Source organism: Perca fluviatilis, chromosome 11 (genome assembly GCF_010015445.1).
Source record: "Perca fluviatilis chromosome 11, GENO_Pfluv_1.0, whole genome shotgun sequence".
Classification (NCBI taxonomy): domain Eukaryota; kingdom Metazoa; phylum Chordata; class Actinopteri; order Perciformes; family Percidae; genus Perca; species Perca fluviatilis.
In genome coordinates this window covers 36,446,813-36,464,380 of record NC_053122.1, presented here as the reverse complement: position 1 = coordinate 36,464,380, position 17,568 = coordinate 36,446,813, and the positions used below count along the sequence as shown (strand labels likewise).

The window sequence follows — 17,568 nt, the reverse complement described above, 5'->3', positions numbered from 1 at the left end:
ATCCACATTTTAGGTTTTGGTCAAATGTTTCAGTACTACGTGCAAATATTAAAATGATTCAAAGTGATTTGGAATGCCGTCTAGTTGTTGCATGACTATATCAAAACTAAAAACCAGTGGTGGGATTTAACTAAGTACACTTAGTCAAGTACTGCACTTAAGTACATATTTGAGGTACTTGAGTCTTTTCTTTTCATGCTACTTTCTACTTCTAATACACAACATTTCAGAGAGAAATATTGTATAACTTCAATATAACTTTTACTCCACTACATTCATCTGTTACAGCTTTAGTTACTAGTTACTTTACACATTAAGATTTCTGCACACAAAACACATGTAGTTTATAAAATCTGACGTTTGATTCTAAAGTAAACTAGCCGACAATATAACGGCTACAAGTCACGCTGAGATGATGAGACCGTTAAACACAACTGGTTGGATCCTTTACACACACTACAATGGGAGGAGAGTTCTGTATTGAGTACATTTTCCTGATAATACTTACACACTTTTATTTAAGTAATATTTTCAATGCAGGACTTTTACTCGTAATAGTTATTCTTTTACAGTGTAGTATTAGTACTTATACTTAATAATGATTATTTATTCTAAGTCTATACGACAGACTTGGAATTTGTTCTCAAACTGAAATCACGTCAACGTCCTACACAAGGATGGGTTTATTTTAGAGGGGGAAAAAATAAAAACATTTCGGTAAGTTTCAGCATTTTATATTTATTGAGTAGAGCATGTGTTCACAGCTGGCTAGGTGAAAATCGAGTTGGTTTTCATCCCGATTGACCCGTACGTGTAGTTGAAGTCCTTTTCGAGAAGTGATTTGCAGTCCCCATTTGTCAACACGATGCGTTTCAGTTTTATCTCAAGACGGTCAGAGAAAGTCTCCAGCAGTGCTTTTTGTCCCTCGGGCGCCTATGCAAGTGTCCGACGCGGTCCCCCCGTCATTTCTTTTGGAAAAATCCCATGATGGAAGCTTGTTTAGTTCCTTTATTTGAATTTGCGGACGCTTTCTTTTGACTTTTCTTCTCGTCCGGTTTGCTACTTGCCGGTCGTTTTGCAGGGATGGGATCTTTGGGAACGTCGTCCTCTGCTTCAGAGTACGATTCACTCTCATAGCCTTTCTCTGTCACTGTGGTGGGGGGGGGGGGGGGGGGGGGAGGGAAAAAAAATTACAATGTAGTATACATTTTTTTTTATTATTATTATTTTTTGGGGCTTTTTGATAGATATGAAAGGGGGAGAGAGATGGGGGATGACACACAGCAAAGGGCAGCAGGTTGGATTCGAACCTGCATCGCTGCAGGACTCAGCCAACACGGGGCGAACGCTCTTACTGGGGGAGCTAGAGGCCGCCCCCACATGTAGTATACATTTAACAACAAATAAAGTTTCACTGATTGAACAAAACGAATCTAGTCAGAGGGGGAGTTTTTAAATCGTCTGTGTGCTTTTCATACCGATGCATCCTTCATCGTCTACAAAGGTACGAGATTTCAGGACGCGTCTCCTCTTCCTCGTCTTCATCTCACAGTTTCCCTGCTGTCGAAGAAAAACACAAACATGGGAATGTTTAGTTAGCTAATTAATCACACACACACACACACACACACACACACACACACACACACACACACACACACACACACACACACACACACACACACACACACACACACACACAAACCACTATATTTGTGGGGACAGTCATTGACATAATGCATTCCCTAGCCCCCCATCACAACTGAATGCCTAACCTTAACCCTTACTCTAACCCTAACCTAATTCTAACCCTAAAACCAAGTCTTAACCCTCAAACAGCCCTTTAACCTTGTGGGGTCCAGCATTTCGGGCCCCACAAGTATACTGTATTCCCCGGTTTTTGGCCAGCCCACCCACACCCACACCCACACTTAAGTAGGATACGGTGAAAGCTCCAAACTTCCTGTCGAAAGCATACGGTTTGGGTTTAGTCCAGGGTCTGACTTTTAATAATACTATCAATTTTAATAATTGTGTTTTTCTTCTGAAAACATCGTCTGTAGTGATGGTCAAATGAAGCTTCGCGAACCAGTGTCTTTACTTTCTGAGCTCACTAGATGGCGCTCTCTGTTCAAAGAAAAAGGTTAATGATGGCAATTCAATGGGTTTTCAAACCCTTTGTTGAACAGAGAGCGCCATCTAGTGAGCTCAGAAAGTAAAGACACTGGTTCGCGAAGCTTCATTTGACCATCACTAATCGTCTGCCTATTGACATTGACTGATACACTGCCCTCTGGTGGACAGAACATACAACTTACGTTTTGATAAGGTCTACTGAAGGCATTTAATGGTCAAAATATTATTTATTAATATTAATATTCAAATATTTATTAACAAACAAAGTTCAAATATGATTTTTGGTCAAAAGTCAAAGCCCTAGTCAGTGTTTCCTTAAGGATTTTTGTTTTTTGCAGTGGGGGCAGGTCTGTCTGAACAACCTACAATTAGAACGGACCCACCGCAGTGAGGTTTTTGGTGGAGCTGTTGGTGTAATAGTCGACCCGGAAGAAAGCGAACGTTCTGACAATAAACTCCATCAACACAACACTATGTGGAGTTAAACTGGACGGGCCCAATAACCTCTGAGTAGTTCTACTTGTTGTTAAATTGGAATGTGAGCGGCAGCCATTATGTCGGCATGATCATTTAAAAGGCAACTGCGACAAAAGTTTTTGTACAGCCCTGTTTCTGATACCGCCGTGGCAGAAATGTTGCCATGGTGGGCCGCCACTACAAAATCAACAGAGGAAACACTGGACGTAGTAACGTCGCTCGCTAAACAATGTCTGATGAGCTGGTTTGACCATGGAGATGCAAGTAATATACACACCTACTTCCTGGGTTTACTTTCTTGCTCCCGCCACCCAGACACATCCGACCAATAAGAGGAGTGGACGTTCTTGCGTGATTTGCAATGACGCGTTTTGATACGCTTGGATTTTTCCAACCGAACCAAGGGGAAACCGCTCCAAGTTTACAAACTCATCAAGTGATTCAGACCGGAGCAAACTAACTGTAGGCGTGAAAACGCCCTGAGATCTCTGGGGTCCAGTTACCAGACCTGAGCTCCCTCTCGAAGACACAGATAGTCCAGAAAGCTAAGAGAATCATGGGTAATTCTGGCCATGTTCTTTCTTGTGGATTCTCTTTAATGCCATTAAGGTGATGCTATCTTCTGCCCATTTTGGACAACCTGTGTGTGTGTGCTTGGCTGCTCTTGCCTGGGGTTACCCATTGGTTGACCTGCTAACTGACATGTTGGCTGATTGGTTGGATGGTCGCGATGGTGTTAATTCTTGTCTGCTTTCATCTGACTGGTTGACTGCAAAACTGAATTGCCCCTTTTGGGATTAATACTTTTAATACTTTTTTTTTTGAAGTGAATTGAGTTCATATCTAAATCTCCAGGTCTGATCCCTTACATGTGACTGTGAAACAGGCTCCACCTCCTCCTTAGGACTTGGGGACGCTTCTCTTGTCTCCATCTGCTGTGGGGAATCTGGAATGACTGAAGAGGTTAACAAGTATTAGTCAGAAGGACTAAACTACGCCATATTCCTCTGAACTGTAGTCAGGGTATTCTTAAGATTTACATAATGAAAGAAAACTACATTCAATGTGAAGTAATAAAAAGATGGATAAGATAGAATAGAAAAATCATAAAAAGTCAAGTAAACAGCTCACCATCTTCATCGCTGCTGTCTGGTTCAGGCTTCTTAATCCGCCGTCTCTTTTTTTTGTCCATTTTCTCCTCCTCGCTGTCAGAATCCTCCATTCGCTTGGTTTTGCTTCAACAAGAGCAACACGTATAATTAGATTTACAGTACGGCCACATTTGACTTTGGTGGGCCATCACTCAATGAACACGCCTTCATTTTAAAAGCTTTTAAAAAAAATTTAACTTACATTTAAAGTGCTCATATTATGCTCATCTTCAGGTTCGTAATTGTATTTAGAGGTTATATCAGAATAGGTTTACATGGTTTCATTTTCAAAAAACACCATATTTTGTTGTACTGCACATTGCTGCAGCTCCTCTTTTCACCCTGTGTGTTGAGCTCTCTGTTTTAGCTACAGAGTGAGACATCTCACTTCTGTTGCATCTTTGTTGGGAGTTGCACATGCTCAGTACCTAGGTAAGGACTACTAGCCAGTCAGAAGCAGAGTATGAGGGCGTGCCCTGAAAGTAGCTAGGTAAGGACTACTAGCCAGTCAGAAGCAGAGTATGAGGGCGTGCCCTGACAGTAGCTAGGTAAGGACTACTAGCCAGTCAGAAGCAGAGTATGAGGACGTGCCATGCTAGCAGCTAGGCGAGCATTATAACGTGTGTTCCAAAGTGACCACGTTTGTCTCTGAAGTAAAGGCTGGACTACAACAGAGCTGTTTGGAGCAGTTTGTGAACAGTGTTTCCTGTTGGAGATGGTAAGTCCCTTTGGGGGGCTTTGGGCATTTTTCACTTTGTAAACCTATAATGTGCACAAAAAAGATATACTTATATAGCATAATATGAGCACTTTAAGAAGAAATGCAAAATCCTCTTATCTGTGTTTTTTAAAGTTTTGAGCACAAATCAATAATTTAGTGAGTCAGTCCCTCCAGAAAAACGCGATTATGCGATCGCATAATTCAATGCATAATCAGCCAAAGTCCGCATGTTCACGCAGGGGCCGCATTTTTTCAAATATGCCGCACTTTCGACGCATAAATTGCAGATTTCCGCGCAAAATATGCGGTGCTTGCATGATTAAATAATCCCCTCATTTTCGTTGCAAAACAGTCATATTTCTTAGCAGAAAATTGAAAAAATGTTGCGTTTACTTCACACAAGAGCAACCATTTTCCCCTGTTGCCATGGGATCGTTATGAAGTGACGTAATTACGCTACGTGAACATCATCGAAAAGCCGAAAAGCAGGTGTTGGAGGTTGAATTTGACATGTTGGAGTCTCTTAAGTTGGTATCCAATAAGAAACCTATCTTAAACTCAAATCTCTTTGTTTAAGTGCTCCTGCTGTCTATATTATTAACGATTTTTGAAAGTCTGTCTCTTTTGTATCTTTTATTTCCTTCTGTTTAGACTACTACTTTTATTTTTACTTTAATATTATATTATTTGAATATATTTTTGTATCTTATTTGTTTACTTATTGCAATGACTGAATATCTGTAAACTATTTTTGGAAATTAAGTTTAAAAAAAAGCAGGGTGTTGGGAATCACTTTTTCATCAAACCGCAGTTTTTGCAAGTTCCCGCAATTCTTGCAAGTTCCTGCAATTTCATCGCATAAATATCCCGCATATTCCATCGCATTTTTTAAGAAAACGTGCCGCATAATCAAGGATTTTTGCCCGCAACAATCACAAAAAAACTCGTTTTTCCTGGAAGGACTGGTGAGTGGCTGGTAAAATTTGAACATCCACTAGACATTTGGCTAGTGGATGAAAAAGTTAATTTTGAACCCTGAACACACACCTCCTGGAGTCTTTCTTGGAGTTTTTGGGCGGCTCCACAGCAGCAGCAGCAGCAGCAGCAGCAGCAGCGTGCGTTTCCTCCGGCTGTGAACTGGGCCGCCGCTGCTCTGCTGAGGATGATGATGATGATGGAGCTGCTTCCTCCTGCTTCACCGTTTTCTCTGAAGTGACCAGTTGGAAAGGGTTAGTGATTGAATAAAGTCAGCACACCACCACAACACATTTTTGTAAATTAGTTCCTACTACTGCATTTTTAAAACATCACATGCCAAAAAAAAAAAAAGACAATTTTAAGCATTCACTGTCTGTAGTAGGGCTGCACGATAGAATTATATAGGGTATAGTGAATACACCGAATGATAGGGCTGCACGATATGAAGAAAATATCTAATTGCGATTATTTTGACTGATGCTGCGATGGGATTCACGATATTGGAGAGAATGATCATTTTTGTATCATTACTCTCATTTTCATAGAAAAATATTTAAATAAAAAAAATATACAATGATTATAGTGTGATTTTTGCGAGGATCTGTACTATTGTAGGATACAGGGTGTAGGCTGGGGTGTCTCTGCAGCAACACAATACTTCATTCAGAATGGTTTGACACATATTTTGCCTTTAACGAAGCACTATTTCGACAAAATCACGATTAATTGTGCAGCTCTACCAAATGATATGGCATTTTACAATAAAAACACTAACAGAGTCATATTGTAGCAGTAGTAGTTAGCAGACATACCACTAAGATTTAGAAAAACTACAGAAGGATGATGGTGAAGATATTACTCACTTGCTGCTTGAGTGCCAAAGAAGTTCATCATAGGGTTGGCTTTTGCAGCTGGTTTGCTTTTGGGCTCATCGACCTAAAACAGGAAACAGTTAAACAGTGTAGCTCCTGTAGTTTATGTCTTTGTAAACTGCAGTGAATCACAGCAAAGACTACCAAGCCGTACCACAGGTGCATCCTCCTTCTGCTCCGACTTCACCTCTTTACCACTGTCCTGGTTCTTAAGAGCGCTCTTATTTGCAAACATTCCCATGATGCTTTTCTGTGGCTTGGTGGAAGGTTTGGAAGCCGGAGTAGCATCTCCATTGGTGGTGGATTTCTTGTGTTCAGGCTCCGGTGCAGGAGCTGGCTGGGTGTGTCTGGCCTGCTGCAGCTCCACAGAGGACCTGGGCACTGCGCTGGCACAGCGGATGGCACTGTATCTGCAATCACACAGGAGGAACTAGTCAATACTTTCCCAGGGACTCACTGTTCTTCAATAGAGCTCATCAGTGAGTGCACTTTTTTTACAACATACAACTCGCAGCATGAACACTAGGGCTGGGCATCGTTCAAAATCTTTCCAGTCACCTTAATTGTGAATCAAAACAGTTCTCAAAATTAACGTGCGTGTGTGTCGGAGCTGCGCTCTCTGTCAATATGCAGAGAGGACAGATAAACTTGCGCTGACGCGCTCCGACGCTTTTGGAACCGAAATTTGGCACCGAAAGATAAAGGACAGGGCTCGACATTAAGGCTTGTCCACTTGTCCGGGACAAGTGGATTTTTTGTAGGGCAAGTGGAAGAGAAATTTACTTGTCCCACTGGACAAGTTAAAACTCAAACAAACTAAAATGCCATGTTAGTTCACGTCATGTGCCACTCATTACGTCTATGTTACTGATTTGAAACGATAATTTCTTTCCCCCGCAATCCCGGTCAGCGGACCGCTAACGTTAGACCCAGCCCCCTGTTCAGCTCGTTCTCTGGAAGCAATGCAGCATGAAAGCACGGTGAACTTAGCTAACGTTAGCTTGTTAACTCCGCCTTAACGTTACCTCCTCGCCACATCGTTGACAGAAAAGGAGAGACTCTGTGCTAACACGGCACCGGTGCCTTAACGACCGTTATCTACCGGACCGAATTGCAACGCGGTGCCACTGAAATGCCTGCGTCTTCCGGATGCTCAAACGGACGTTAGGGGCAACCTAAACATCGCCGCATATTAACGCTAGTTAACACTACACTCAACAGCAAGTAACGTTAGCCTAAGCGTTAGCTAGCAGCTGGACTAAACAGTTAAAATGCTGACAGCTAAACGGTTAAAGGGGTGTGTCTGTATTTCACTGGAGAGGAACATATGACAGTGTGCCGCTGCTGTTGTCGGAAAAACACAGATGTTGCGTTCACTTGAAATTCGCCGCGCCAGCGTCGTGCTGCATTCAAAGTTGTTGTAAAATACCCTTTTCCTATCCAGTGGTTGTTTTTGTCGTTTAACAGGAACTTACTGGTGAAATAAGTTATTGTTGTTACATTTTTAATAAATCATTTAATTTTGCCTTCGCAATAAACAAGCCGTAGTCACCACTACCTCTGGTCAAAATATTGACTTAGTATCTCAGAATATAAACTAAGAATCTCAATATATTAATTTATCTCAAAATATTGACTTAGTATCTCAATATTGACTTAATATCTCACTATATTGTTCAGTATCTCAATATATTGATTTATCTCAATATATTGATTTATCTCAAAATATTGACTTAGTATCTCAATATATTGACTTAGTAACTCTGAATATTGACAAAGAATCTCAAACCTAAAAAACATTTAAAATATTGACTTACAATCTCAATATAGTGACTCAATATCTCAAAGTATCGACTTAGTATCTCAATATATTGACTAAGTAACTTAGAATATTGACTAGGAATCTGAAAGTAATGACAAACTTTAAAATATTGACTTAGAATCTCAATATATTAACTTCTGCACACCGGCGTGCAACATATTACTTTGTATTATGGAGTCTGGAGATCCTTTTTTCTTGTTGAAGGGGAAATCTATTGTTGGGGCACGTTTGTTTCTACAGTTTCAACAGAATTGTATTAATGTTGATAGTGTTTGGATGCTTTCAACGGTTTGTTCAAATTCTGCATTAGCAAAACACAATTTTTTTTTATAAAATGATGAATCTTTACCCGGACAAGTGACTTTTATGCATGGACAAGTGAAACGTAAATGTACTTGTCCGAAGGACAAGTGCCTCAAAAAGTTAATGTCAAGCCCTGAAGGATATAGGATCGGAATATTTTCGGTCGTTGCCATGAAAGTATCGCCGTTCGGTGCCCAGCCCTAATGAACACATCCTCCCCCTCGTCATCATCACCCACCCAGATCATAAAAGATGGCATAGTAACTACAATATTAAAAGACCATTCAAAACAATAGACAAACCATATTTCAAATAAACATATGTATAAATGACAACACCATAAAGCCCATCATACATGTCTCTCCCAGCACAAAGCTTATTAGGAGTTCTCCAGAAAGCTCAGGTGCTTTCCCCATTTTCTAGTATAGACATCCAACCTGGCAAACCATTTACAGTGGTGCTTATAAGTTTACATACCCCTGCTAAAGTTGACTAAAAAGAGGAATAAAAAAGAAATCATCTTTTGGAAATTGATCTTAATGCCTTAATAAAAAAATAAAATAAAAGAAATGAGGAAAAAAAATCAGACCTTTAAGGAAACCAATGTTTTTGTGAATGAATAATGTATTGTAAATAAATACATTTTCTTCCTTAAAATACAGGGGGAATAAGTATACATACCGCTATGTTAAATTCCCATAGAGGCAGGCAGATGTTTATTTTTAAAGGCCAGTTATTTCATGGATCCAGGATACTATGCATCCTGATAAAGTTCCCTTGGCCTTTGGAATTAAAATAGCCCCCCACATCACATACCCTTCACCATACATAGAGATGGCATGGTTTTATTTCAGTTAGCCTGATAGCAGAATTGATTTGCATTGAGATATGATCTTATGGAAAGTACTCCATGCCAATCTCTATGTATGGTGAAGGGTATGTGATGTGGGGGGGCTATTTTAATTCCAAAGGCCAAGGGAACTTTATCAGGATGCATAGTATTCTGGATCCATGAAATAACTGGCCTTTAAAAATAAAAGTCTGCCTGCCTCTATGGGAATTTAACATAGGGGTGTACTGACTTATGCCCCTGTATTTTAAGGAAGAACATTTACTTATTTACAATACATTATTCATTCACAAAAAAATTGGTTTCCTTAAAAGGTCAGATTTTTCCTCATTTTTTTTAATTAAGGCATTAAGATCAATTTCCAAAAGAAGATTTTTTTATTCCTTTTTTTAGTCAACTTTAGCACGGGTATGTAAACTTATGAGTACCACTGTATATACAAAAAAATTAAAACGCCGCCACTCTATCCATCTGACAAGCCCACTCCATTCCTCCATCCTCTTAAAGTAGTCTGTCTGGCTGTCATTAAACTAGTCTGGACCCAGCTTCTCATGCGCTTATCTATCCCACTTACGATTGACCCATCTCCCAGAACAAATCATCCTGGGCATCCGACATAGGTTATCATGTATCGCGGTCCAAAAGTCCTGGACCTTAACACAGGACCATAGGACATGTAGTAATTGGCCGTCCTCGGTCTTACATTTCCTACCCTTTGGTGTGTCTTTCAGACCAAATCGACAGCCCACTTTTTTAACGGCTCTGGTTCAATCTCTCCATTGACCTTTCATTAAATGCTTATGAATAGAGTTATAAGCCTGGAACCAAGCCAACCAGTGTCGAGGAGTAAACCTCTATATATGTGCGCCTGCTCTACCAACTGAGCTAACCCGGCCGCACGCAAAACAACATTTTGAAAACGACAAAAAAGTCAAAAGATACAAGACTGTGTACAGAAACAATCAGAGACTTCATTGGTAGCAGCTCGCTATAGCCTTTCGCAGGTGCGGTAAACATTTCCATGGCAACAGTGAGTTCCACCAATCAGAGATGTTGCTGTTTCGCTTAGGGACTGTGGGCGGTATAGTATTTCTTCATAAGATTGTGAATAAAACGTGTTTTTTCTTAAAAACAAGGCTGATTTCATTCAGACTTCTAGCTTCTACAGGAGCAGAACCTTTGGTTTCACAACCTCAGAGCTCGTGGTCAGTCTACCTCGGATGGTTAATACATTACGGTTTTTTAACCCTGTAGACGGCTGCTGGACTCCTTTATTCCCTAGCCACCACTGCCCTGAGCTACAGTAGGTAATGACGGAGTAACTGGATGGAAGAGGCGGATGTTCTAGGGAATATCTGAACATTTGGACTGTTACTTTGAGAACTGTTGTGTAGGGACCATCCATTCAAGCAATTGCACTACAACGTCCGTTCAATTCAATTTCATTTATAGTATCAAATCATAACTGTTGTGTCAATTCCTGATTACAAGCTATACTGAGCACTCAAGCCTAAATTCACTCAGGGCACTCAAAGCACTCCCAAACTGCAGGGGGCAACCATGCAACCGGAGCTGTTGAAACCAACCTCCAGGAAGTGCTCTTGGGACCATATTAACCGGTGCACCCACAAGCAGCGCATGTGCATGGCATCGAAATGTTTGGTAAAAGCTTACTCGGCTCTCACTCATTCCTGAGAAGAGATACCAATGACCACAGCTCCTGATCATTCAAAGACGCAACTGGTAGGACAGAATGTGTTGAATTCATGCTTCTATATGCCCTTTTGTTTGGTTGTAACATACAATTCAAATTAAATAGTGAAGACTTTATTATGTGAACGTATAACTTGACAGTAACGTTACTCTAATCATGTGTATTGTTGAATTATTAAATGAGTTTAATGATGATATTGATATTCTAATTATCAACTTGCAATGATCCTAGGTTAATCTAAATGACTAAATGATTGTTTGGTTAGGTTTGAGGATTCAGTAACATTTATTTATGCTTATTTTGAGAAAGTGAATAGAGAGTCATTTGTAACTAATCCATGGGTTTTGTTTGTGTGTTTTGAACAGTTTTGAGTTGTCCTTTGTGTTCATCAAGGATAAAGCAGTTTTCAAGTTTGGGCAGAGCTGTGGTCAGCCAGAAATCACACACAACTTGACAATAACAGGAGTTATCTCAAGACACTAGTAGGTCTAGAGTAGGTCTAAACCACACTCTATAATTTACAAAGACCCAACAATTCCAACAAGAGCAAGCATTTAGTGCAACAGTGGTGAGGAAAAACTTCCTTTTAGGGAGAAACCTCTGACAGACCCAGGCTCTTGGTAGGCGGTGTCTGACGGTGCCGGTTGGGGGTGTGACAAATGGTGGCAATAATAGTCACAATAATAGATAATGGATCAGTGACTAGAAATAATAGTGGTAGCAGTTCAGGGCGCAGCAGGGCGTAGAATCTCTCTCATCTGCAGAATCTCTGACATAAAATAGCTTTTCCTCACCTGCGTGAAGCCCCTGACGACGGCCCACTTCTAAAGCACACGACATACCTGCTGCAGTTCTTCAGATTGTCTTTGACGGCGTCGTAGTCGACACCATAGAGGGGGCCGCTGTCTTTCAGCAGAGCTTTCTGGACACTGTAGACGTGCACGCTGACGATCAAGCTCATCTTGGATTTGACGTCTGGAAAAGAAATCACCCGAAGTTAGATGCAAGGCAACAGATTCAACCAGCCAACAATGCTGTGTGCACAATTACAGAGTCAACGCCTGTACACACCTTCCAACTGGTCCTCTTTGACTACGGACACCTTGTGACTCTGAAAGGAAGCACAACATCAGCATCAATAGGTATATTAATAAAGAAAATCAGCTAAAACATGGCCTGATAATTGATGGCGTTTCTCACCGTCTGGCCATTGTCCACAAACTTCCCCGACACGAGGTAGGTAGCATGGAGCGGATCTGAACTCTCCTTCCTCTTGTGATCCAGATAATGATAGAGCATTCTGAAAACAAGACACATGTCATGTCAATGGCTTGATTCTTAAAAAGGTCCAGTGTTATTGTTATTAGTTGTTCATTCTCTAAATCTGTGTTGCCCGTTCACCAACTTGTCCTTTCTCATGAATATTTACCACCACCATCAATTCCAAGTATTCCTTTTGGATTAAAATTTAACATTTGTGTTTGCATGAACTGGGGTAGACGCTCCATATTCACAGTCCATCTTGAAATAGATTAGCCTGTAAGGGACATCCAGGACATACTGCTCCACCTTTCATGTTTTCTCTGTCACATGATAAACTCTCAGGAGCTGCTAATGCTGCTAATGGGTATCGTAGCTTCCCGGCAAGTTTGAAGAAGGAAACCGAGGAACACACGGATTCAAAATCCAAATTTCAGGAACAGGAGTCTTCTTCTTCTTCGCTCAGAAAAAGGAGATTGAAAAGAGCAAGAGAACGATCAGAAAAAAAAGAGGCTACCGTAGCTGTAATACGTACTTTAAACTGCTTGGCACGAGAGAGTTGATTGCGATATATGATCTCAATGCTAGTTGGGAGAAATTCCTACACATTGGACCTTTAAAAATATCCCAGACACTGTATTACCGCGGACTTGAATTATCTTGGTATTGCTAAGTGGCATTAGTGAATCCCGATAAAATACATATTGGTATATTGATTACTGTATAACCTTCTCTAAACGTCAATTCGCGGCACATAAGGTTATCCTTTACGTACGCGTTCGTGCGTTCTGTGAGACCCTATAAAAATGTGCCAGTACACCTGGATGGGTACTGAACTGTCAGAATTTTGGGTCCCGACTGAAATGCATCTCCAGCGGCATGGAAAGCTGCTGAAGGTGAGCAGTGAATACTGCAATGAAATTCTTAGCCTTGTTTAGTTTATTCTTTGATTCTTTTTTATTAATAATTCGAGTAACTAATGAAGTTATTGTACAGCTGCTTTTTGTTACGACAAAATTAACTAAACCACGGAACAAAAACACTATGGGAAATTGTTATCACCTGTTCAAAAGTCTATATTATTATTATTATTATTATTATTATAACAACAACAACAACTTATTTATATAGCACCTTTCAAGATACCCAAGGACACTTAACAGAATTAGAGGTTGTAGGCTGTGGTTCACGAGTTATTTAAATATGTCCAGGGATGTAGCATTTTGGACATCTGCAGGGAGGGTGTTCCAGAGGGATATATATGTAGGTCAACAGACAACAACTGGCTGGAAGATTCTTATTAAGCTAAACAGAAGCTCTTAAGATATTCGCCCCACAATGTGGAGCCTGAGACTCCAACTAGGCCTAGCGGCTTCCAGTTATAGGATGATGCAGTGCTTCCAGGGTTTTCCCTGCCATTATTCAAGTTTAGGTGCAGCACCCAAGCCGTTTTGGGCAGCACCTAGGAGGATCCACCCCATCTGAGGGTTCTCTTCCTCAACCACTCCCCCCCCTAATAAATGATGAAAAAAAACATGCTGTGTATTGTAAATAATGTAATATATGTAAAACAATAAAAAGTTAGCTTAAAAACATCTTGAGCCCCCCCTTCCTTGCCTCATAATGGTTTGGTCCACTACCTGCTACACACACAAGTCCATTCGGTGGGAGCAGCGCTGTTAAGAGAGACAGAACTGGGTGGGAGAAAACTAAATTTGAATAACTCAGCAACGTTAGTTGTGGGACTCCAGTAAGTAGACATCAGATGAAGTCATTCTTTTCTCTAATACAGAGCATACTGTGTCATTTTAATTAATTATTAAGTAGTCTTTACAAAAAAAAAACACTTTTTCCATGAATCCTCTATGTTAGTGAATAAAACGTTACCTGGCTTTTTTAATAGCTTGTTGGATAGTTAAGAAATGTCAGCTTACTTACTGGAGTTCCATAACTACACATATCCTCTACAACTGTATAATGTTGGCTGTATTGTTTGTGTCCCTTCGAAAATTGCTCTTGAGAAATGTTATGTTTATTGCCCCCCCCCCACCCCCCCAACAGTTAGATGAGAGGACGCCCATGCCTAAACCCCCACGCTAAATCTTTCATAAACCCATAGGGGAAACACAGCTTTTGTTATCAAAGTCTGACTCTAACTGGCTGGGCTTGTCCCCAGCTGTGCGCCAATAGCCCTAGCAGTAACACTCACTGTTTGGCTGTGTTGACATGGACTCCCAGAGTGAGACTCAGCCATTTATAGGTCACCTGTTAACAGAAAACACATGGCAACATTCCTGTTTACATTCACTGTTGAACGAGGCAGCTGGGAGAAACATACCATAGTGATATACCATGTTTGTCTACAACTGCAGTTACGTTAACGTTAAAAAGTTACAGTGGACGTTAGTTAGCTAGCCGTTTGGTTGCCATCATTAAACTCGATAAAGATACATATGCAGCACCTCGTCTAAGAAAATGTTACCATTTGACTCTTGTTCAACATGGGATAAATCCTACAGTAGTCCATTTCGAAGTTTACAACCGTTGCCGGTAACAGCAGTAACGTTAACTAGATGTAACGTTAGCTAGTTCGTTAGTTTAACGTTCATCAACTACCTAGCTACCCTGCTAACGTCATAAAAAAAATACTTGTTTTGTTTAATTTATGCGTTATTTTCGAGATTACCATGAGCCGAATTGACCACAAGCCCAAACGAAATGGTAGATACTTGTAAGGCATACAATGATGTACACTACCCTAAAAAAAGCAAACCATAACGTTAAACAGGCAGTTTTTCCTACGCAGTTCAACGGCTAACGTTACTTCGGTTCTGACGTTGGTTAATTGGCATTATCTTGCCCAGAATAAAGTCAAGAAATACGGACATATCACGAATCAAGAGTGCACTCACTATCTTATCGTGGTCGTTGACAAATTCGTCGATGTTATCTAAATACAGCTCGTCCATTGTGTTTGATTATCCGTGAATACAGACGTCTAGTTGAACCGATTGGATTTAACTGCGCGGGAAGAGTTTATTTACTTCCTGTTAAATGTCACGTGTCTGTTCTTCCTTCCGGTGGAATGAGAGGATACAGGCCTCCATCTACAGGCCATCACGGGTACTGATGGACATTTTCTTATTGTCAACTATTCTAAAGCAAATGCACTATTTACTTCTGTTTGAGTAAATAGTCTTTTTTTATCCTCCTCCTTTTGCTAATCAAATCTGCCCAAGTACTTCATTTTGGTAGACTATCTACTTTACATTCTACTGCATATTACAAGGAAATAGTGTAGGTTAATTTTCTACTCAATTGCAGATTAGGATAGTACAGAGAGAAGCCCATACAATGTTGCTGTTTTCAAGTAAAAATGTATGTTATGTACGTCTAAACATATCCAAAATGTGAAAAAATGTGAATCCAAAGGTAAAGATACCAGGTTTTTCCACCATGCCAAGTGCACTACACTGCCTTAACTCCATTTTGGGGGGCACCAGTTCCTATGTAAAATTATACTTCAGTAAAGGCCTTCTTTCAGTAACTGCACTTGAGTTAAATATTGTTTTATTACTTCAACTTAAAAATTTTTTTTTCCTGTGGATAAATAATACGTGACTGCTCTTTTGTTTGATTATATGGACGTTTTCTCCAAGGTGTAAGCAGCGTTTTATCAACCACGGGTGTGATTATTTGCACTTTAAGAACAGTTTATACTGTAATATATCAGCTTTTATCGCCCCCGTTTAACACATACACCCTTGCATTTTCATATCTGCCTGCGATGTTATGTCTATCTACATGTCACCTTTGCCTTAGATATTTGCTGTTTATCATTCACAAGATGGCACCTCAGGGGTTGGAACAGAAGAATTGAAAAGCAGTGATGAAATAAGAAAATGATCAGAATACTGTAATCAATCAACTAGGCTATATCAAGTTTCAGTTTGCAGCAGCTGTTGCACTCATTCAAAGACTTGCACATTCGTAAATATTTCATATGACTTTATATTTAACTCAAGATGGAGAATGCTTTCCTGCTTTCCTCCAGTATTTGTCTGGATACGGATGCCCCCCCCCCCAAAAAAAAAGAAAATGCTGACAATGCTCAGAATCAGAATCAGAAAAGGTTTTATTGCCACAATCAGTACACTTATGCATACATAAACATGGATATGAAATAAACAATAAATACAGTAAAATAAATATATACATACAAAGTAACTGTTGCATAAGAAAAAAAGAGTCTGAATTGGTTGAGTGCAACATTTGTAAAGAATATATAGTATATGCAATGGGTAGATGTAAAGTCCAATGAAAGTTAGTGCAAATGTAGTGTGTCTGTGTTTGTGTGTGTGTGTGTGTGGGGGGGGGGCTAAGAGTCAGTGTCAGTGGGGGTCCAGTGTGTGCGGGGTGAGAGGGATTGGCTCCTATCTATCTTTGCTGGATGTAAGATCATAACATGTTTAATGGATAACAATCACTGCTTTTCGGTTGTTTTAGAGGAACCAACCGGACAGGAAATGTTAATAGCGGCGCTACAGCTGCAGAAGGCAGTTATAAAACGGAGAAAAAGAGGCTCTTCTGCAGGGGAGAGATCAGCAGCAGTTATTACTGCATCACAACACAGTCAACATACAGGTTGAATTTTAATGAGCTGCTATGCATTCTGGACAATATTGGTATATTAAGCCTTTGGTGACCTCGTCGTCAATTGTAAGATTTCCAAACAAATCTCTGGTCAACATGAGGGCAACTCACTCCCGGCTCCACTGCTTGTCATCATCTGTCTGCATCAGGCGAAGCTCATTATGACTGGAAATGAGGCTGCTGAAACTGCTCGTACATCACTTGTTAGGATGAATCTTTTTCAGTATAGGAGTTAAGAAACATGGACAAGATGATAAGCAGAGGCATGCATATTGATGGCGTGTATGGTTTTCTCTTACATACCAGAGTTGAATTACTGTTGCGCCAATAAAAAGCAACATCAGACTGTCAGAGGCAGTATTTGTCGATTGTCTGACAACTAAAAGAGATGATGCAGATTCAGGTCCATTACGGGTATCGTAGTCTATATCGACAACGTTTCATGTCCAGGATTGCTCCGGTGCCGCCGGAAATTCCCCTGGATGTCCCTCTTTTCGCCCGGATGTCCTGTCATCTTCCTCTTTCTTTGTGTTGGCGTTCCCAACTCTGGTGAATTTATGAGGACTACGGTTAACTGCTCCTCAGATCTCTGCAGGGTAAATCCAGACAGCTAGCTAGACTATCTGTCCAA

The 17,568-nt window shown here is 40.4% G+C and overlaps 1 protein-coding gene across 2 annotated transcripts; it reads right to left on the bottom strand.

Annotated features, from left to right (window-relative positions):
* Positions 1-718: 718 nt before the first annotated feature.
* On the bottom strand, positions 719-15,344 carry pold3 (polymerase (DNA-directed), delta 3, accessory subunit). Of its 2 annotated transcripts, none has more exons than XM_039816721.1 (12): positions 15,197-15,344; positions 14,494-14,549; positions 12,225-12,324; positions 12,096-12,135; positions 11,867-11,999; positions 6,490-6,745; positions 6,327-6,399; positions 5,533-5,692; positions 3,745-3,848; positions 3,483-3,568; positions 1,479-1,560; positions 719-1,150 (listed from the first exon to the last, which is right to left on the bottom strand). In XM_039816721.1, the coding sequence occupies exons 1-12, from the start codon at positions 15,251-15,253 to the stop codon at positions 963-965; spliced, it is 1,335 nt and encodes a 444-aa protein (XP_039672655.1). In that variant the 5' UTR covers positions 15,254-15,344; the 3' UTR covers positions 719-962. The 2 variants fall into 2 exon arrangements, with proteins under 2 accessions (XP_039672655.1, XP_039672656.1); XM_039816722.1 differs by having other exon boundaries at positions 1,479-1,557.
* Positions 15,345-17,568: the final 2,224 nt, after the last annotated feature.

Coding starts and splice junctions, on each gene's coding strand:
- pold3 (XM_039816721.1), bottom strand. CDS start 15,253: ATGGACGAGCTGTATTTAGATAACATCGACGAATTTGTCAACGACCAC. Junction 12,136..12,224: donor TTGTGGACAATGGCCAGACG/GTGAGAAACGCC, acceptor GCTTCCTTTCAG/AGTCACAAGGTGTCCGTAGT. Junction 12,000..12,095: donor CAAAGAGGACCAGTTGGAAG/GTGTGTACAGGC, acceptor TTTCTTTTCCAG/ACGTCAAATCCAAGATGAGC.